The sequence below is a fragment of the Temnothorax longispinosus genome, chromosome 5 (assembly GCF_030848805.1).
Source record: "Temnothorax longispinosus isolate EJ_2023e chromosome 5, Tlon_JGU_v1, whole genome shotgun sequence".
NCBI lineage: Eukaryota > Metazoa > Arthropoda > Insecta > Hymenoptera > Formicidae > Temnothorax > Temnothorax longispinosus.
The window spans coordinates 20,132,711-20,154,319 of record NC_092362.1 but is presented as its reverse complement, the minus strand read 5'-3'; the positions used below and the strand labels follow the sequence as shown (position 1 = coordinate 20,154,319).

At 37.1% G+C, this 21,609-nt stretch overlaps 2 protein-coding genes across 5 annotated transcripts in view; one reads left to right on the top strand and one right to left on the bottom strand.

Moving 5' to 3' along the window:
- The first annotated feature begins 370 nt into the window (after positions 1 to 370).
- Positions 371 to 6,952, top strand: LOC139813635 (UNC93-like protein). The gene is made up of 7 exons (XM_071779233.1): positions 371 to 493; positions 2,834 to 3,201; positions 3,893 to 4,179; positions 5,284 to 5,506; positions 5,671 to 5,830; positions 5,949 to 6,216; positions 6,540 to 6,952. Exons 2-7 carry the CDS (start codon positions 2,942 to 2,944, stop codon positions 6,800 to 6,802), a joined length of 1,461 nt encoding a protein of 486 aa, XP_071635334.1. The 5' UTR covers positions 371 to 493; positions 2,834 to 2,941; the 3' UTR covers positions 6,803 to 6,952.
- A 3,589-nt stretch (positions 6,953 to 10,541) lies between these two features.
- Pdm3 (pou domain motif 3) overlaps positions 10,542 to 21,609 on the bottom strand; it is a 113,591-nt gene continuing 102,523 nt past the window's right edge. Inside the window, exons 9-13 of one of the 4 annotated variants that reach the window (XM_071777952.1) lie at positions 19,561 to 19,741; positions 18,744 to 18,800; positions 17,774 to 17,857; positions 14,163 to 14,314; positions 10,542 to 14,025 (exon numbers count right to left, since the gene is read on the bottom strand). In XM_071777952.1, coding sequence (XP_071634053.1) covers positions 13,901 to 14,025; positions 14,163 to 14,314; positions 17,774 to 17,857; positions 18,744 to 18,800; positions 19,561 to 19,741 — 599 coding nt within the window. In that variant the 3' untranslated portion in view covers positions 10,542 to 13,900. The remainder of the gene's footprint in view (positions 14,026 to 14,162; positions 14,315 to 17,773; positions 17,858 to 18,743; positions 18,801 to 19,560; positions 19,742 to 21,609) is intronic. The other 3 variants (XM_071777953.1, XM_071777954.1, XM_071777955.1) reach the window with 3 other exon arrangements.

Below are 21,609 nucleotides of genomic sequence, written 5' to 3'. Positions count from 1 at the left end.
TCGACTGTTTGCAGGATCTTTTATGGGTTGAGACGTTCTGTTCCGTCTGTTTGTTGAGAAATATAAATGTCACTGCTTCGAGATTACTATAGATACCTCAGTCGTTACAGAACAGCTCATGCCACGGATCACGCACAGATCAATGAGACCGTAACCGCGGATAACGGACGCGATGGTTAATCGAAGTGATTGCATAGCTTAAAGTCTTTACGATTAAGATACGATGGCGTGACACGTGCCTCGGACGCAGCGAGCCGACATCGATTCGATAAACATCATGATCCCTACTAGCGCAGGGTTCCGGCCGTCGATATATCGTACCTACTTGGAGGTGGGTGTAAGTGGGGAATGGCTAACCATCTGATCGTTCGGCTCATTCGCGATTTATCTCCAGTATCGTTTTATTCGCCGTGCTTAAATAACGCGAAGTGCCGACAATAAGGAAAAAACCAAGTCTTGACTTCGTGGAATTGGAAAACCTCGGTTGAGACAGGTAAGCCCAGGTATAAGAATGAACACTGTGATACAAGAGGAAACGGTGCGTGGGTTGTCATTTCAATTAAATATCTTTTGTATATAAATCCTCAGTAAATAGATTGTTAAAAGTCAGACATCAGTATCTATCATCTTGTATGATGATTTTAGAGGAAGCTAATGTTATAAGTGATAATTGAATGTGAGAATTAAGTCAAAATTTAAGAAACACAAAGCTTTTTAAATTATATTAATTTAATCCACGTTATGTCATTTAATTTATGTATTTGCAATAATGTAAATATATAATATATATTATATGTATAATATAAACTTAAGACATATATAATTTTATAGAATTTAAAAAATATGTGTTATTTTTTAGTATATAAATTTATAATTTTTTCCCTTCTTAATTAATAGTTTTACAAGAGAGAAAAGATTATATACGTACATTTTACATCACAAATTCTTTCTGCATGTTATTCGAAAAATATCACATTTATTATCTAAAAAATTATTATAAATAAAATAATGTTTATAATATAAAATATAAGTGACTATTTGTTAGGATGTCTTGGGACATAAATCAATTATACTTAAGATAATCAAGTAATCAGCGTGGAGGCGTTCAAAACCGGTATGCAAAATACGTATAAATCGTACATTTTTCACAATTTACGAACGGGTTTTTTGATAGAAGATGTTAAGTTTTCGTAAGAATTATTGCAATCTGACTGCTTGATGTTTCTACTTTATGTCAGGCGTAAAATATTTCATCATTATATTGCTGTCCTGTAAGCCCCATCCAATAGAGTTACATACTTGTGTGCGGCGGTCGTCGTAGAGTGAAAATGACAAGTGATGTGCCAGGGGCTAATTGAACTGCACGACATAGGTACGACGGACGCATATGCGAGGGTGTCCTCATTTTCGTAGACTATTACTCTTCGATATAGCGGATTCATAGTCGATACACTACATACCGTTATAATAGTAATCCCGCGCTTATTATTTAATTAATATAGCATTCGCAGTAGTCGGGGTCAACGTCGTGATTACTGGATTTCTAGCTGAAAGTGGTATTACAAGCAGCTTTAAACATCACTTAGCATGAGATCTAATCAGAATCTATTAAACGTGACTTGTTTTTCCCAAGTGAATGTCTAAATAGAATAACTGCTATAATATTCCATGTCTACGAGTTATATCATGAATTTTAATTAAGCACGCACATCAGCTTCCTTGTTCACTCGGTATCAGGTTTCCTGTTCTTAAAACAATTATCGAGTATTTATCTGTTCGCAAAGCAATTATTCATACTGCAGTACTGCAGTACTGCAATATTCGAGTTTCAAGCGAAACGAGCAGAGATTCATTAAGTAAATCTTGTATTAATCCAATTAATTTGCAACATAATACAAGCCATTCTGCAAATTTATTTTTGCACATATATTGATAGATTAAAAAATTAATAAAATTAACTTTTATATATATCAGAACATATGTATATATCTATTGTATATATATATTTATTTATTCGATAAATGTTCGTACGCACAGCAATCAACAATCTTGTATTTCTATAATTACAGTTTTTCATCAAACTCTATTTGCGCAATGTTGCTCGACATTTCGTCGATAAACTTGTTTTACGTCACGTTGTCGTGTGCATCTATTTTTGTGTGACAGTAGGGTTCCAGTCGATCGGCATGTTACATATTCCAAGCGACGTGCACGGTCGGAATGGAAATTGTATCAGGTGCGATTAAGGTGCGTGAAAGGAGCAAGGATACCTATTCCCAAGGACAGATTGCCTATATCGATGCTGGGGTAACCGTGTATCTCGTCGCTACGCCGCGCCGAACAGAAAACGGTTATGCAATTCCTCTCGGATTGGGAGTTTTGTTGTCACATTCCTACGTGAAGCGCTATACGGATCAAAGCCGACATTATAATATTAGTAGCAAAAAGCGTGAAAATGAAGCATTTGTGTCATAAAACAATGTATTCGTCGTATGTTATAATACCGTTCTCTCGTTCGCTGATTACCTTGAAATCGTTATTGGCTTTACGCAAATCACGTGGCTGGTGACCATTATGAGAATAAATGTGAATATTCAGTTTCAGTTTTAATTTCAGTCTATAATCATTCGCCGATATCCTCCGCGATGAAAATCGCGACCGATATAACGGTGTCCATTAATTCAGTCGATTTAAAATGTACGTTACAGTTGAAAAGCTCGAAGTTAAATCTCACCTACAGTTACAATTTTTGTCACTACGAATAGGCAAAAATATTAGCGATAGTAAAGCAATATTTTTTATAAATTTATTTCTATCTTTTTATTTTTTAAAGGACAAACAAAATACACAACAAGTCACTCACAGTCACAAGTGAATTCATTGACCGGCGAAATTGATATTGAATATCCAACAAAAATTAATGTCGTACATTGATTGAGTTATGACACTTAATAAAACCGAGATGCCAGGCCAATTTTTGAAAGCGCCGACCCCGAATTTCGAACCATCGGAACGATGGCGAATTATGAAAAACATTTTAGCGATCGGTTGCGCTTTCATGGTGCTTTTTACTGCCTTCATGGGAGCCGCAAACTTACAGAGTTCGATCAATGCAGATCAATCGCTAGGCACATTTACGTTGTCGGCGATTTATGGCAGTCTGCTCTTCAGCAATATTTTTCTACCCGCCTTAATCATAAGGTAAGGTTCAAGTAATTTTGTTTATATATTCGAATCGTTTGGTGCATAATTATAATTTCGTGTAAGGTAAAACTCGGTAAGAGACTCGACGCAATAGCGATTCAGCAATATTTTTCGGCGACTACTATATGATTACCGTGATAAATGGTTTGCATCATCTCGAGGTAAATGGAAAACTGTCGTCAGATCTGACTGCCGTTACTTGTTGTCGTAGAATGAATAGAAAGTTTTTGAGAGATGTAATATCGTCAATCATCGTAGACACCGGAAACGTTCGATGTGTTTCCCATATACGTGAAACATACAGCTAGAGTTTTGCACGCAGTCCCACAGCACTAAACTTTATTACGCGTTGTCGTTTTCACCTTGGCCCGGAATTACGTTACATGGAACCCCCGCGGGTTCCAGCATTAGACAAGAGTGAAACGAACATATCTAGGTATCTGCGCTAGGATTTAGTATGACATCTTCCTAGTCAACGTCTAAAACAAAAAGCCTTTAATATGCCGTTTAATATATTAATGTTTTAAGATTATTACATTAATCTAATTATTTGAATACTTTTAATATGTTTTTTTCTTTAAGAAACAACCTAATTAATTTTTTAATTAATTAATTTGGATATAAATAGATTTAATTAATGAAGGATAATATATAATTCTTGAATGAAATATATGATTCTGTGTTCCAGTTGGTTAGGATGCAAGTGGACAATGTCACTTTCTATATTGGCTTATATGCCTTTCATAGCCTCGCAGTTTTATCCCAAATTTTACACTATGATTCCCGCTGGATTATTGGTCGGATTAGGCGGTGGACCGCTTTGGTGCGCAAAATGTACTTATTTAACTGTGGCAGCAGAAGCTTACTCGACCGTTTCAGATATAGCAGCGGATGCCCTTGTTACGAGATTCTTCGGTCTCTTCTTCATGTTTTATCAAATGGCACAGGTGTGGGGGAATCTTATATCTTCAGCAGGTGGGTCGCTGTTACGGACATATGCGACGGTTAAATTTATATTTCAGGGATTAAACGTGTTGAGAAAATTGTTATTAGCATATTATTCATGTCTGTTTTCGACTTGAACATTTCGTTTGCAAATGTTAATTTTGATGACGTAAGAATGAATCTATAATTGCTTTGCAGTATCTTATAGCTATAAAATAGAATCGTTATCATTGTGAATATCAATGAACTATATAAGAATTTTATTGCCCAGATATGTAAATAATTACAATATGCCTAGTCGTGTCTCGTATATGTAAATCGCGTAAAAGAGTCACGGTCGGTTTCGCTCCGCGTGTACTTGGCACGAGACACTACCGTGTCTCTTGATAATTACAAAAACTCACAATTATTACATTTTATTTATTAGTTATGTTATTTGTGCTTCTCGTATGATGCAATTCAATCCTTGACTGCTTTTATTAAGATACAAAGAAAACTATGAAATCTATGACTGGTCTATCAAAATAATAATGTATAGAAAGGAAGATAAACTTTTTACAACTTTTTTTTTAAATAAAAAACGTGATAACGTATCTTTTCGTTTAAGCTTCTCAGATAAAATACATTTTTGTTACAATTGTTTAATTTTTAAGTTTGAGACAAAATTATGAAACGAGATTACGGAATCACGAACTGGAACAAAGTAATGCAACAAAAACTTTATCTGCAGTTTATGCAATCTTTGCGGAAGCGCGTATAAATGCGTCGCTGCTAAGCTATAAAAACGCGAGTGCCGATGAAAACGAAATTAAGTTGCCTGTCGCCGCGAATTACGAGATTGTAAAACAACGAACGGAAGCTACGCAGTAACTAGAGTTTGGTCGGGCATTCTAATGGTCATATTTCGTTTTATTGAAACACATATTTCTTATGCTTATTGGACAGACGACAGAAGAATATAATCGGCACGATAATCAACAGTATCTCTATTCTTGTAACGTGTTACGCTTACAGTTTTTTAATGCGGCTGCAAATTCCCCGTGGCAAATATATTTTTGCAGAAATAATTTCATTATTATTAGTAATCAATTATTATCTTTATTAATTTTATTAATGTTTTTCCTATGATTGCAGTTCTTTCGTACGGAATCGACACGGTCGTTACGAACGTTACTCTGAACAGTAGCGTTGTGGCCGAAACTTGCGGGGCAAATTTCTGTGGACTGTCTCCAGAAAACGAAAATCCAAATCTGCAGCCACCTCCGGTGGAACGAATACACCTCATTGCTGGGATTTACTTAGGCTGTATGATATTAGCTGTTGCAATAATTGCGTTTGCCGTCGATTCCTTATCCAGGTATCCAATCTTGCGTTTATACTTCGTGGTTATAAAATTGTCAGATATATTATAAAATATTTATATTATATATTTAAATAACGAATTGTATATTTGTATTATAATACGAGTTGTAGTATATACTGTGTAAGAAATTTCTTGAAGCTAGAATCCTCATTTTATAGATACGATAGAAACAGAGCCCGCTCGGTGAAAGGAACGTCTGGATTCAAGCTCTTGGCCGTGACATTAAAACTATTGAAAGAGAAGAACCAACTTTTAATATTGCCGATAACGTTATTTATTGGGGCCGAGCAAGCGTTTTTATTTGCCGATTATAACGCAGTTAGTAAGCTATATATGAGACTGAAAACAATTTCCTGAATGAGATTTTTGTTGATATTTATGATAAGAGGAGAATTTGTATTAGAAAGCGTTAATGTATATTTTATTTTTATTACAGTCGTTCGTTTCCTGTGCTTGGGGGATTAGTAATATTGGTTACGTGATGATATGTTTCGGTATCACAAATGCCATAGCTGCACTCGCTACAGGAGCCGTAGTGAAGTTGACTGGAAGAACGCCCGTGATGATTTTTGCTTTTTGTTTGCACTTAAGTATTTTCATCTACATGTTACAGTGGAAACCAACGCCAGAACAGGGTATTATCTTCTTTCTGCTGTCAGGTTTATGGGGTGTGTGCGATTCGGTCTGGCTGGTACAAGTCAATGGTAAGAAAAACCGCAGAAACAAATATAAATCCAATTTTCAATCGCTTGTTATTGATCAATAATTTTATACGTAATGTTTATATATCGTGCATTGTTAATAATTGCAAAAATTATTGTGTGGTAAGCATTAAGTGGAAATTCCTAATTTATTTGTTGTGCATAAAATCGTACCGACAGACGAATATCTCCATTGATGGTATTATACCAACTAATAGTACAACGAAGTTTTCTTTGTGAGGTTTTCTAATGAAAATTATATTAATGAATACACTTACGATAATTTAATATATTGCAATTAACAATTATTTATTTGCGATTTTCAGCATTAAGTGGTATATTATTTCCTGGTCGAGAAGAAGCAGCTTTCTCTAATTTTCGTTTGTGGGAGTCTACTGGTTCAGTGATAACATACGTGTATAGCCCATATTTGTGCACTTATATGAAACTGTATCTATTAATCGGAATACTGTGCGTTGGAATGGTTGGTTACGGTGTTATCGAGCGGTCAGGCATTCGGGCGGACAGAGCCATTTCTGACAACAAGCCTAATTTTGAGTTGATGGCTGATAGAGAGATTAATCGATAAAATATAAAAGCAGTAGGTATTGTATCTTTTTCAGTTGACGGAATTGTAGAAAATTGTAAAAAATTGTCAAAATTTTCATCTTTTAATATTACCACAAAGTGCCAAAAATATAAAAATTTTTTAATATAAAAATATATTTGATAAAAAGTTTTTGAAACGCGCCTAAAATGTTTCTCAATCATTGTTTGCTTAATAATAAGTCATTAAAATACATAAGAAATAAATTGCAAAGTCTACTAGATGTACCTGAAATTACTAAAATAAGAAAGAATGCGTATTCTTTAAAATAAAATCGAGAAGATGAGGGTTAAGAAAAAGTCTAACTTGATAGCTTAGAACCGATTTTACGTTATATGCAAATTGAATTACAAAAAGAAAACATACATATGACATATAGTTATTAATCTAAAAAAAAAAAATCTTAATCGCGAAGAGTCCTAGAAACTACTTTTTGCTATTTGTACTATTGTACATACAATATATGTTTTTATTTTATTTTTGTGGACACCTTTTTACACAGATATTAGTTTAACGGCTAAGATTTTTATCTTTCATTTTGAATACGTAACTTAATGTTACATAATGCCTAGGTGCTAACATTCAAGCTAAAGCTAAAGCTACGGCTGTTTAATTTAATTGTATACCTACTTATGTGCTTAATTGCCGACTTGTGCTTATTTCTATTTCGTTACCGAGCTCAATTGATTCCCGCCTTCGAAGGCAGATTACTGAGTTGTGTGATTTTCGTATAGTCGACCAACGTTTTCCGATAGCGGTAATGTCGAATTAATTGATCGGCGAATTGTAGTTTAGCATCTTTAAATTGATTGTATCGTGATTATTAGCTTAACTTTATTGCATTATCGTATTTATAATTCAAGTTCTGCAGTTCATACTTTATAAAAACGTTATATACTTTATAAAACGTAGTAGGAACTTTGGTTTCGCTGGGCAATGTTTCATGAGCAGTTTCCTCTTATTGATTTGTAATTCTTTTTCGTGTCTCGGCTCGTTTTAGGGGTATTCATTTCTTCTTTATTACACTTATGATTATGAAGTATTTATCCGTTTTTATTTAGTTTATTTTTAATTTACAAAAATTACCGGACACGGCCAGCAATTCAGATAAAAACTGCTGTGAAACATTTGTCCGTGGATCTATTTTCCTTAATACAATTCACTCACGAATACAATTCACATTTTTTGTAATATTTAATCATGTCTATATTTTCGTAAGGATCTATTTGAATATTTCAATTTCACGAAGGAAATACACATAATTCTTAAATAAACCGTCTTCGCGTTTTTATTTTTATCACTACCATGGGTCTTTCAACGCTCTGCTCTTTCTCTCCCTCTCCGTTTCTCGCTCATATAACAAAATTTAATAACCGGAATATTTCTGTACAAACATTTTCGCTCTTTTATCAAAAAGGATAACATACACATCCCACCCCTTTTAATAAAAAATTTTGAATTTTGTGATTTACTCGGTCATATATCTTTTTCCAACCCTTATTTCACTTTCTTCACGCCTTTTATTAATATACATTTTAAGAACAGGTCACTTTACTTGTCTCAGGCTTAAAAGTAAAACCTTAACCCTCTGTGTGCATACGTGGGTTTACGGCGTCCGAGCCAAAATGATAGCTGCTGGTAACTGTAAAACTTGCAAGCCTGTCATAAAATATTAAATAAAAACGATGTTTAATGTCAAAATAACTATAAAATCGTCAACTACAATGTAGACAGATATTTTGTAGACTTTTTAAAATACTTTAAGAACGGGAAAAATAGCGTCAAACGTGACAGACCCACGTATGCACTGGGAAAAAACATATGCACACGGAGAGTTAAAATAGATACACGGTGCAATGGATTTACGACGCGACGTACATAAGCGGATTTGATAAATTTACATTAATTACGACATTATTTATGACTATTTACTGAATAAGTTGCCATGATAATAACATGTAAATATAATTATCGACAAGTACGATTTATAAAAGTATTTATAAAGGTCGACATATAATACCTACCTCTGGAGCAGGTGAGTGTAAGTGAGTAGTTCTAACCATATAATCGTCCGGCTCATTCGCGATTTATCTCCAGTATCGTTTTATTCGCCGTCCTTAAATAACACGAAGTTATATACATGCCGATAATTAGGAAAGAACCGAGTCTTGACTTTGCGGAATTGGAAAACTTCCGTTGAGACAGATAAACCTGAGTATCAGGATGAATACCGTAACACAAGAGGAAACGATGCGTGGGTTGCCATTCCAATTAAAAAAATCTTTTGTATATAAATCCACAGTAAATAGATTATTAAAAGTCATATCAATGCTATATCTATCATCTCTACATCTTGCATGATGATTTTAAAGCAGGTTAATGTTAAGTGATAATTGAATGTAAGAATTAATTCAAAATTTAAAACATATAAAGCTTTTTAAATTATATTAATTTAATCAACGTTATGTCATTTAATTCATGTACTTGTAATAATGTAAACATATATATGTATAATATATATTATATATTATATATTTACGTATAATATATAAAAAATAAACTTAATACATATACCGATGTTCCCGAGTCTTTTTAAGTTTAAGGGGTTTTTGAAAGCGTTTCTGTCACAAAAAAATCTATAAAAATTCATGTATCATCTTTATAAGGTTTTAAAAAGTAATTTATACTTAAGGCCGGAACTGTTGCAATTTTTTTTAAGTGTTGAAACGTTAGGAGAAAACTGTAAAATACAAAAAATCAATTGTGGCTTGCCACGGTGCAAGCCACGGTGTTTCACGCAATGTTAATGTCGCATATTGATTAATCAATAATTAATAAAACAATTAATAAAACAATTAATCAAATTATTGTGAGGTAAGCATTAAATGGAATTTCCTAATTTATTTGTTGTACGTAAAATCGTACTCATAGACGAATATCTCTACTGATGGTATCATACCAACCAATAGTATAACAAAGTTTTATCTTTGTAACCTTCTCGAAAGAAATTATCTTAATCAATATACACTTGCAATAATTTAATATTTTACAATTAACGACCACTTGCTTGCGATTTTCAGCATTATGTGGTATATTATTTCCTGGTCGAGAAGCAGCAGCAATCTCTATTTTCTTCATGTGGAGGTATATTGTCTCAATGACGCACATGTACTCATATTTGTGCATTTATACGAAACTGTATTTTTTAATCGGAATACTGTTGGAATGGTCGGTTACGGTGTTATCGAGTGGTCAGGTTTTTGAGCGGACAGAGTCTGTTTCTGACAACGAACCTGATTTTGAGTTGGCTAATAGAGAGATTAATCGATAAAATCGAAACTTTCATCTTTTAACATTACCACAAAGTGCCAAAAATATAAAAAAACTTTTAATACAAAAATATGTGTGATACAAAGTTTCTAAAACGAGCCTGAAATCCTTCTCAATCATCGTTCACTTAATGTTAAGTCTGTCATTAAAATACATAAGAAATAAATTGCAAAGCCTATTAGATGTGCCTGAAACTATTAAAATAAGAAAGAAACGTATTCTTTAAAATAAAATCGAGAAAATGAGTTTTATGAAAATGTTTAGCTTGATAAGTTAGAACCGATTTTACGTTACATGCCATGCAAATTAAATTACAAAAAAACATACATACGGTACATGGTTACTTATTTGAAAATCAAATGTCTTAATCGCGAAGAGTCATAGGTACGACTTTTTGTTATTTGTACCACAATATATGTTTTTATTTTATTTTTGTGGACACCTACTAAATTTTACACAGGTATTCGCTTAACGGCTAAGATTCTTGTCCTTCATTTTAAATACGTAATTTAATGTTACATCATGTGCCTAGGTGCTAACATTCAAGCTAAAGCTACGGCTGCTTAGTTTAATTGTATACTTATGTGCTTAATTGCCGACTGTGTGCTTATTTCGTTGCCGAGATCAATTGATTCCCGCCTTCGAAGGCAGATTACCGAGTTGCATGATATTCGTATGGTCGAAAGTCGAACCGACGTTTTCCGATAGCGGTAATGTCGAATCAATTGATCGGCGAATTGTAGTTTAGCATCTTTAAATTGATTGTATCGTGATTATTAGCTTAACTTTGCATTCATCGTATTTACAATTCAAGTTCTGCAGTTCAGTTATATACTTTATAAAACGTAGTAGGAACTTTGGTTTCGCTGGGCAATGTTTCATGAGCAGTTTCCTCTTATTGATTTGTAACTCTTTTTCGTGTCTCAACGTGGCTCGTTTTAGGGGTATTCATTTCTTCTTTATTACACGCGGTTATGAAGTATTTACCCGTTCTTGTTTAGTCTATTTTTAATTTACCAAAATTACCGGACAAGGCGAGCAATTCAGCTGGAAACTGCTATAAAACATTCGCCCGTGGATCTATCTTCCTTAATATGACACTCACGAATACAATTCACATTTTTTTGTAATACTCATGTTTATATTTTCGTAAGGATCTATTTGAATATTTCAATTTCACGAAGAAAATACACATAATTCTTAAACCGTCTTCGCGTTTTTATTTTTATCACTACCGCGGATTTTTCGACGCTCTGCTCTTTCTCTTTCTCTCTCTCTTTCTCTCTCTTTCTCTCCCTTTCCCTTACTCGCTCATATAACAAAATTTAATAACCGGAATATTTCTGTACAAACATTTTCGCTCTTTTATCAAAAAGGATAACATACACATCCCACTCCTCTTAATAAAAAATTTTGAATTTTGCGATTTACTCCCTCATATATCTTTTTTCCAACCCTCACTTCATCTTCTTCGCGCCTTTCATACTCTCTTTTATTTATATAGTACATTTTAGGAACAGATCACTTTGCTCGTCTCAGGCTTAAAAGTAAAACCTTAAAATATTATTTACTTTTAGAAATTTATTATTTTCTTTAACCATGTAAATTTTCTTTGCATGAATTCAGCTATTTTATAGCTATGATAATAAAAGTTAATTATAATATTACAATGTCTAGGTATATCGTAATATGTACATGCTACCCTTGCGCCCCTAGCTACTCGTCAAGTTAGAGATTTCACAATATTATCGTAATGAATAGCCCATTATAAAGAGGATGAAGTACATTTTATGCACAGTTCTTACCCATTAAACGTACGCGTCTGCTAAGTATTAAGAAAACCGTATTTTAAGAGCTTCGTTTAAATATCCTTTTACGCGTGAAAACGACTGCGGGTTGTCGATCGCTTGTTATTAAATGATTGCGTCAACATAATGCAAATCAAACGTCTAACAGTCACTATAATGTGTGAGACAATTGTACATGGCCACGTATTTATTAACGATTATGATTTTTTTTTGTTAAGAGAGACATAATAATGCATAAATAATTCTTCGATTTCAAAATCATGCGTCTGTAATATTTTTTACCGTACGCATACTGAAAGGAATTATTCGAGTGCTTTCAGATTTTTTTTTCTCTTCGCGCAATTGTAAATACGAAATCAAAATTGAAAGCAGCCGATATACAGAAGCGTATTTCGCGATCGAAGAATTATGTTCGTTCGAATATCCCGCAGATCGAAATCGAGCTCTGATAAAATCGAAGTTTTCGTCCGATCTTTATCGTTATTCAGCGAATAAGCGGATCGCATATATGTATAGGAACGGAGGATGCGTGCTCGTTTATAACACGTATACGTCTTACATGGCAGATTATCACGGACTAGTTTTGCAGAAACTCGAATCTTGTCTGTCTCTAACTGTGTCTTTTTCTCTCTTTCTCTCTCTCTCTCTCTCTCACTCTCTCTCTTACTCTCTCTCCTTTTCTCTCTCTCTCTCTCTTTCTTTCTTTTCTTACAGGATTAAATATAACTTCAGGAGCGGCATGTGGTATATAATCGTTTATAGCATACTTTCAGAGACGTTATTGCATTATTTAGTCGCTAAAGGAATTTCATTGATTTCTAGATACACTTGTAATTTTTACACATCTCGCGCTCACCAAAAACTGTCGACCGATTTATTACCGAAACTATAATAGAAATATTATCGTGCTCGTTATAACAGTGTATACGTATGCAAGGGATGATATTATAATCAATAGAGACGATGATTTTATTTTGTATTTGTTATCTAAGCGATATTTTTATTTGCGCAACTCAACGAGCGACAATGATATTTCAGGATACCCCCCTCCCCCCCGATCGGACACAGTTGCAGTTTTTACTGCGCGCGGAAGATTGCCATCCTTTCCATTTTAAGTGCATTTTCGATTGTTCCGCCAGTTAATTAGGAATCAATTGTACGTAGCTGTTTAAACGTTTCGCCACTTACGTGCTAGCATCCTTGTAAGTAACCGTTTTAAAGGTAGCTAAATTTTTAATTATTCGTGCGACGATTTACATATCTTTCTGCCTGGTTTTGATAGGTCGTATTCCGAAAAACGTACGTGCCCCGACAAGTGTTGCAATCAAGCAACTGTGTAATTAATTAGAGAAGCCTAGAAGCGATTTTTCTGTAGTTGCTTGCTGACAAACTGATACTCGCGTAATTTTGATCGTCGAGGCATTTACGTCCATCGGTTCGTTAATGCTTACCAATTGCCGATAGCCCATTCGTTCGAAACTCGAAACTGGATCAGTTAGTCAGTGTTTTCCGATGGATATATATCTATGAAAATTGGAAGCGCGCGACGGATTGGTACCAAATGAGAGACAATGATTTCAGATTATCAATTTTCGATATTCGACTCATGTATACATCACATATTCGTAGATTAAAGCTATTTACATATATAGATGTCGTATACACCTGCGATCACAATATTCGAAGGACTTCGCTTCGATCTAGAACGATCTTTCCGTGCCGGAGCGAATTTGATAAATGTGGCTTTCTATCGAGTAAACGCTTTTTTTTCTCTTACTTATTCCGTAACAAACCACGAAAAGTTGTTCTCGCATCAGAACTGTTTTATTTACGCTAGAGGAAAACGCGAGATTGGAAAATTTCACGAAACGTGCTCTTCGTCGTCCGTAGTTTGAAGCTTTTCTCACATGTTGCCCGATTGCTCGGTAGACGTAGTCCTTCCCTATACAACGCCCTTCGACATCATCCGCACCGTATTCTTCAGAGCTTGTCTCTTATTGCAGAACCAGATTCTTATCACTTCCCTATCGTATCCTAATCGATGCGCTAAAGTTGTGATTTCGTTACCTGTAAAAAAAAAAAGAATAGAAACTTCCAGGGTGTGAAAATGTACGAGATATAGCTCCGAAAAAGAATTAGTTAGCTTCTCTAATAGCGAGATCATTGCGCTTAATCATAGCAGATAGACGTAGGCGGAAACTAACCAGTAGGATGAGTGTTCCTGTCAAAATGTGCGTTCAGCAGTTCCAATGCCTGGGGCGTAAAGGAAGTCCGCCGTTTCCGCTTCTTGCTCGGTTCGACCCCGATGAAGTCCGTCAGATGATTAACGCCGCTCTTGTACCTGGAATCAGATGCACTACTCTTGCTCAAATTCGGAAGATTGTATCACCGGCGCTTATATTAAACATTACCGCGCGCGTTTATACTTTCATGAAAATATATATACCGCTTGCTGTATATGATTATGAATCGCGAAATAGGATCCCATTTAAAAGTCCGACCGGTTAATCGTCGCGTTTTTATAATAATTAATTACGTCCGTGTGGGGTCTACGTCGCATTCAAAATTTATCCTGTGGTTTATGAAATATTGTTATATATCCAATATGAAAAAATAATTCTGTTTACTGTTTTGCACGTTCGTAATTACGTTAGCGCGAAATAGGATACTGATTAAAAAAGGAAATCACCGGCGTCACGATATTCGTGCTCGGACACGTTCGGTCGCAAATATCCCGTCCGGTATTGGATTTTTCCCCGAGTACACACCCGGGTTGATTCACGAGTCGAAACTTACTCCACGTATCGCGAAACAGAACTCGCGGTGGCGGCGGCGGCGGCGGCGACGGTGTCGGCGTCGAGTCAAATAAAATTAGCGAACAAACAGCCGCGGCGCTTTTAAACTCGAGCTTTTATTTCATTCGTCATCCAAGTTCATCGAGAATCTCGGGTAATTTTTACGTTCAAACATTGTCCGTTTTCACAATTCTTATAAATATTAAGAAGACGCACAAGCAAGCGCTTCGATCTTATCTCGCATTTTTGTTATTATCAAATGTTAATATTGCATTTTTTATGCGCATTAAAGATATTATAGTCATGAACAGTTCTTAAATTAAATCAGATATTCTTGCAAGATTTATTCGCCAGCATAAATTTCTACATCTGTTTGCTTAAGTTTGTTATTTTTATCCGTAGAACGGAATGGGATTGAGTAGAATAGCAGAGATTAATATAAAATTTTAAATGATTCTATATTGAATGTCGAACAATGAAATTGACGAACAATGAATTTATTATTTTTCAGCCATTTTCTAATTAAATTAATGCAAGATATTAATTTTTAATAACCATGAATTTATCACGGAAGAATCAATGCCCAATTATATATCATCTGACGACCTTATATCGTTTCGTCTTAAGATCGATTTTGGTCAGACGACTTAAAAGAAATCGATACATTAGAAAATACCCGATCTCGAGAGTCTCGAGTCGAGAGTACGCAAACTTTTTTGGCGTCGCGCGGCCAGTCGACATAATTTCATTTGACGGGTAGTATTATCGGGGTGGCGCAGTGCAAGGCGCGATATGGAAAAAGCTCGCGACCGCGACAGTAAACAGGAGAACTTCCGTTGGGACTCCCGGGTGAGCGATGAGAAGCGGTACGGTGTACGGCCGCGAGGGGGAGCTCGATATGGTGGTGTACGGTCATAGCTGTACGCTCGCGGTGCGACGGTGCCGGGTCAAAATTTATGTTTTTAATTTAACTCCGAATGACCAACTGTCGAGTCGAAAAAAGTACACGGCGGGCCATTAGCATCGCGCGGTAATATTTCGTCGAATTCGCGAAAACAATATGCTAATGGAGAAGTCGGCGAGAGCGCGAAGAACCGACGCGACGCGACGCGACGATTCGACGGGGGTTTGAATGTCACGTCGTCGTTGGTATGCGTTATAGTGACCGCGGCGAGCGAGCGCAATGGAGAAGCAACGCCGGGATAGCGCAAGAAGGGGTGGAAGAGGTAGGCGAAGAAAGAGGAGAGAAATAAACGTGAGTTAATACGCAAGGGAACGTGAAAGCTGCGTGTAAGCTCGGTGCGTGGGTGTTACACATCGTTGTTGCGTTACAGGTGTGGGAGAAGGAGACGCGCGGAGAAGTTTGAACGAAACGTCGAAAGGACGAAGGAAGACGGGAACAGAAGGAAGGAGGACTGGGAGGCTGCGTGAAGGTAGGAGGAATGACAGAGAGAGAGAGAGAGAGAGAGAGAGAGAGAGAGAGAGAGAGCGCGTCGCGCCGCTCCGCGCGATGCCGCTGCAGGTAAGAGCGAGATGATGGTGGTGGTGGCGTTGTAGGTAGGAGGAGCGACGCCGGGGGAGAGGTACATCAGAAACCTGATTTTAATTAGTCCACAGTTTAATTACTCGGCAGATAAATCGTGCACGTGCACCGCATAAACTAGCCGCTTTCATTTTTCCCGGACGCGGCCGGCGCACGGTCGACGCTTAGCTCTACGCCGCGCGAATGCAGGATGGGTCATTGTTGCGCTGGCTTGCTCTCGTGAAAAGAGAAACGGCCGTGCCGCGCGCCCGTAACCGTAACCGCGCGCTTCGGTCATCGAATGATTCGATTATTCCGCGCCGCGCTTCCGCGCCGCGGTTTTTCTTTCACGGCTCGAAGCGTGGCGATTATTATCGTTTGGCTCCGCGGATGATCGCCAAGCATTCCGCTTTTATGCGAATAAACACGGCTGTTTAATGCAGTCGTATTTCTTCTTCTGGTTGACTTATTCTCGCAATTGCAAGTGTAGGCACGAAACTTTGCAGATCTGTGTATATTCATATTCATATTCCTTATACCTAGCGCTAAATGCAATAGTTGAAATTGCATGTACATCTTTTTTATACTCTTGCATAAAGAGAATTATGCATTCACATTTAAGCTAAATGAAAAACTGAATACGAACTGAATAATATTTAGCCTCTTTTGATTAACGGGATTACGATAAAGATAAACAGATAAAAATCAGGAATACAAGTTAATAATAATAACGTAGATGTAACTGTGATAAATTTAATATCCAATCTTATTTTTCAAAAATCACTGAACCGTGCATTAATCGCGAATACGTTAATCGTGAAGAGCGCATTAACGCTTTGATGTCAAAACCGTATCGCGATGCGTTTTAATCGTAGCACGACTGCGATTCCTGATTAGCTCGCGGCATAAAGCTCATTAGATTTTATCGTCTCGTAAAATTTACACCTTGTGGATACTCGGGCCCCCGAGATTCTTAGGGAGGATCGGTAGTATCTTTCGTGTCACAGCCGGAGCCACCGACGGTCGCGTTGCGTTGCCGCCGCGAGCGAGTAGCCGCCTCGCAATCGCGCGCGCGGTAACGGTTTCTCCCATTCTAATTAACATTCCACATATTTATTAAACGGATCCGCAATTAATCAGATGGATTCAATTAGCGAATTACCAATTAGCACGCACGCGTTCGCACGCTCTCGCGCCGACGCGCAGACGCGAAGTCGAGGCCGCATTGGACGATTGCGAAATAATTATGTATCAGAAATACAACGTTAGGACTTGATTTGCAATCCAGAAAATCTCTCTCTCTCTCTTTCTCCTTGATTGGAGAATTCTAGTTATTTATATTAATTATAGAGTGTTTATACGGCACGTCGAGGGGAACGTTGCATTTATGATACTCTTCCGGCATAAATATGTGTTGATACACCTTTTTTTGAAGGAAAACATTTTCTCACGGTGTATTCGTGCGATAATTCTTAAAGTTCATAGGAGTATTACTCACCTCTCTTCTGCCTCCTTCATCCACCTCTCGAGAACGGGCTTAATTTTCTGCGCGCTTTTCGGTGTAATGTCCAGCTTTTCGAATCTAAAGCCAAGAACAAGGCTTGATCTATTTTTCTCGGGAAATTGATAAAGAGAGTGAAGGTCGAGAAAAGACGACAAGGACGTAAAAAAATGAAATATCCAATTTTCTAACGTAGCATATTGAGTAATATATTGAAACCATTTGGAGAAACACTCAACTGGTTCAAATTTTCTCTGAACATTTGCTTTTCGCCCTTACGTCTTTGTCCCACTAAAGGAGCACTAAGAGGCATGCATTGATTCAATAACAGGACATTGACAATGCGTGCATGCTTTAAGGTTTGGTGATGCCGTGTATGATGTTGCCAACGCGCTGCGCAAACACTCCTTGTGCGGGCGAGCGAAATGAATCCGATCCCGATCGAATCTCTCGGTGAAAAAATTCGGAGCGTCGGAGATTCGACGAACGATAAAAATCGCGAATCCTCGGTTTCGTTCTATCCTTTTATTCTTAGCGCGTTGGCGACATCATGCCCAAGTTTGCCAATGCCCTGGCTCGAAGAGAGTTAATTTTAGAAGTGCTCCTTTCGCATTTCTTTTCCGAACGGAATTAGAAATTAGTGAGAGTGCTTGTGCAGCTATACCCAAATATGCCTGCCGGTTCTAAGCGGGAGAGGACTGATCGCAAATCGGTCGAGCGCAAATAAAGAAGCGGATGAGAGGAAGACGGACCATCTTATTTCACACGATATGCATCGTTGACTTTGACAAAACTAATGCGATGGACTAATTAGATTTACTTTTTCTTAAAGCTCCTTTTTTTTCAAGAAAATTCGTCGGAAAATTCGTGCCCGATTTTCCATTGTTGGGTATAACTGCGGTTTCTTAAAGGATTTTAGAGTTTTAGATTTTTAGGTAAATTAAGTAGCATGGAGGGGTGAACGTACGTAGCTTGCTGCTGAGAGGCAATCTGCGAGGCAGCGTACATCTGGGTAGCCAGGGCACTGGGGAACAATCACCAATGCTTATGTTAGTTGATACGATAAGAATTTTCTAAGAGGTATAAACATCTTTGCTTGCTACCGGCATTACCACGGTGGTTCCCATTCGCATTTCGAAGACGCCCTCGGTCGAAAACAACGAAGAAGATAAATAGTGACAATAGTCTGATAACCCTACGTCCACGAAAATTTAAGCATTGGGTATTACACGTTCAGTATCTCCTTTTTTAATTTTTGCACATAAGTAGTTTCTATTTTTTACAAGTAATTTTAATAACTCGATTTAGATTAAATTGCAGCATAAATCAGGAACCATCGTGGTGGATTACGGTATAAATGAGTTTATCATGGCACCTCAAAATTGGATAATGCACTTGCGAAAGCTATATTAGACTCCTTTGAACGAATTTAAAACGTTGCGATAAATAATAAATAATGAAAAACGAGGGAAAAATAATTTTATACAGTAATTGAAGATTGCTGTATAAAATTACGTTATATTAACTGAAATAAAAACGTAATACTGCTTCGAGATTCTCTTAGCTTCACGTTCGGGCGTTCATTCCTAACGGAAAATGCTGTCACAAGGCCATCGAACACGGATAACTATCTGTTTTTGCTACTCTGAACAAATCTCAACCCTTTCTACGCCATTTCCAGTGACCTGGCACACTGTCGTTTTACATTCTACCATATTATTGAATTCTCATTAGCGATGTCTGTTTCGACGGAACGCGAGGAGGACGATGTAGCGATAACTAACCTGCATATGGCACTTTGGCTGTATGCGGGGCCCTCAGTGACACTCAGAGCCTGACCAACTTGGGTCTGTGTCAGACCCAGAGACAGTCTGCGCAGCTTAAAGACCTTGGCGAACTCCTTGATCTCATCCAAATTGATTCCATCGACTACGTTGTTAGTGGCCTCGTTGATCGTTGGCTGATCTATAATAAAAATTCGTTCTATTCCTATCACAAATAGATAAAAAAGCTATGAGAAATCGTTAAAAGTCATCGGTATTAGGATTTTTATCGTTTCGTGAAAAGATAAATCTGATATCTAACAATAAGTTAATTCTAAGTTAATAAATTAGCAATGATCTAAGCGTTTAAATACTTTGAGAAACAATATTCTCAATCCTATTTTGAATTGCCTTGCTTAATGGAGATACTTGAGACTCCTCTATTCTATAGAATGCAAAAAAAAATCGACGAATTCTTGATATACAAATCGCGTCGCGTACTGATTGCGGAAACAATACTAAGCCGGCCATAAACGAGATGAAATACCTACTCGTAGTTCAAGGGTTAACGCGATAAGCGATTCTTGCGTCGCGCGTGGTCAGTTTTATGGTGATTCTAATGGTGCATTTTGAGCATTAGTGATCCACTGCCGGTCATTCGAGCGCACGTTTCAATCGATTCGTCGGAATGCAACGGAGCTCCGGCGAGAAGGCTGCCTAATGACATCAGGCGGCTTCGTTAAAGCAGCTCGCGCTACCACCGATTTCTCTCGTAAATCTGTCACCCCGAATGTATACGAATGCAATAGAAATGCCCACATGCTCGACCAGTTCGCCTGGTTTCTGCGCCGCGCAATAAACTGCAAGTCTTCCGCGACGGTGTTTCTACGATCGTTAATTTCTGATCAAGGCACCGAGTACTTCGCGCGCTTCAAACAAAATGCTGCGAGCAAGTTATATGATTCGGCCATGACATGATAAATAAAGGAATAAGGATATCGCGAGCAAAGTGTTCACCGCTGTTCGATTCACAAAGTTAAAAAAATCTTTGACCGTGATTGCGGTTATTAGACTATAGCTTCTAAATTTTGTATGCATTACAAATTGCATAAATAAGATGCATAAATAAGAGATATAGCTAATAATCTAATCTAAAGCTCAATAACGAAGTGTATACAAATATCAGAACTCGACATTTGAAATATATCATTTAATTACTTTCGTTCGTGCTATATACAAAATAGAGTAAAAAATAATTTAAAAAAACAGAAAAATTAGAAAACTATTTGTATTCCGATGTTGCATCCTGATCTCTACTTGAGAATTTCTGTGTTTGAAATTCTATCTCGGAGAAGAGTTAACAAAAGCAAATATTTACGAGATAATACTCGCATCTGACACTGGCAATTGAGAATCGTTAGGCTTCACGCGCCGAATGATTATTCCACCGCGTCAGGATGACGAAGTGCCAGTCCACGCGATGATTGTGAGTTATTAAAATTATTGTCAGCCAACATGAGGTTACGTGCGCTGCTGGAATCTTTATGGCTTCCTAGAAGGCAGTAAGGAACGAACTAATGCCCCGTAATGAGTCCAGCGTACGATATCCTATTACAGTTGTCAAGCGTTCTACGATCGATGCGCGTTCGAAATGTTATTTTCTAGTTTCGTTAAACACACATTAAACATTAAATCGTTCCTTCCGCGATGACAGTAATGCTTCGTGAATACTATCAGAGAGAAAACGTTGTCGTTTAAGCGACCGTTAGAAAGATTTTAATGTGTACTTCAATTATATCAGAGGTATACGCTTGAGGATTTGCGTGCGGCCGCTCGCGTTTAACACCTTGTCAAAAATATCATCAGAATGTGACAACCTGGCAAGATAAAGATAAGGAGCGCGCGTTTGCATGTGGTAATTGCTTCTTTAAAAGTGATCATTATGCATGCAATCGCTTGTCGACATTAGCGAGTGTGCCTCGTATAAGCAAGTGATTGCGTTATAGGAAGATGGTGTCCCTGGCGAAAATTGTAATTAAAAGCTGTCAAGGAGTAACACGGCTACCCCGA

Coding starts and splice junctions, on each gene's coding strand:
- LOC139813635 (XM_071779233.1), top strand. CDS start 2,942: ATGACACTTAATAAAACCGAGATGCCAGGCCAATTTTTGAAAGCGCCG. Junction 3,202..3,892: donor CTACCCGCCTTAATCATAAG/GTAAGGTTCAAG, acceptor TCTGTGTTCCAG/TTGGTTAGGATGCAAGTGGA. Junction 4,180..5,283: donor GAATCTTATATCTTCAGCAG/GTGGGTCGCTGT, acceptor CTATGATTGCAG/TTCTTTCGTACGGAATCGAC.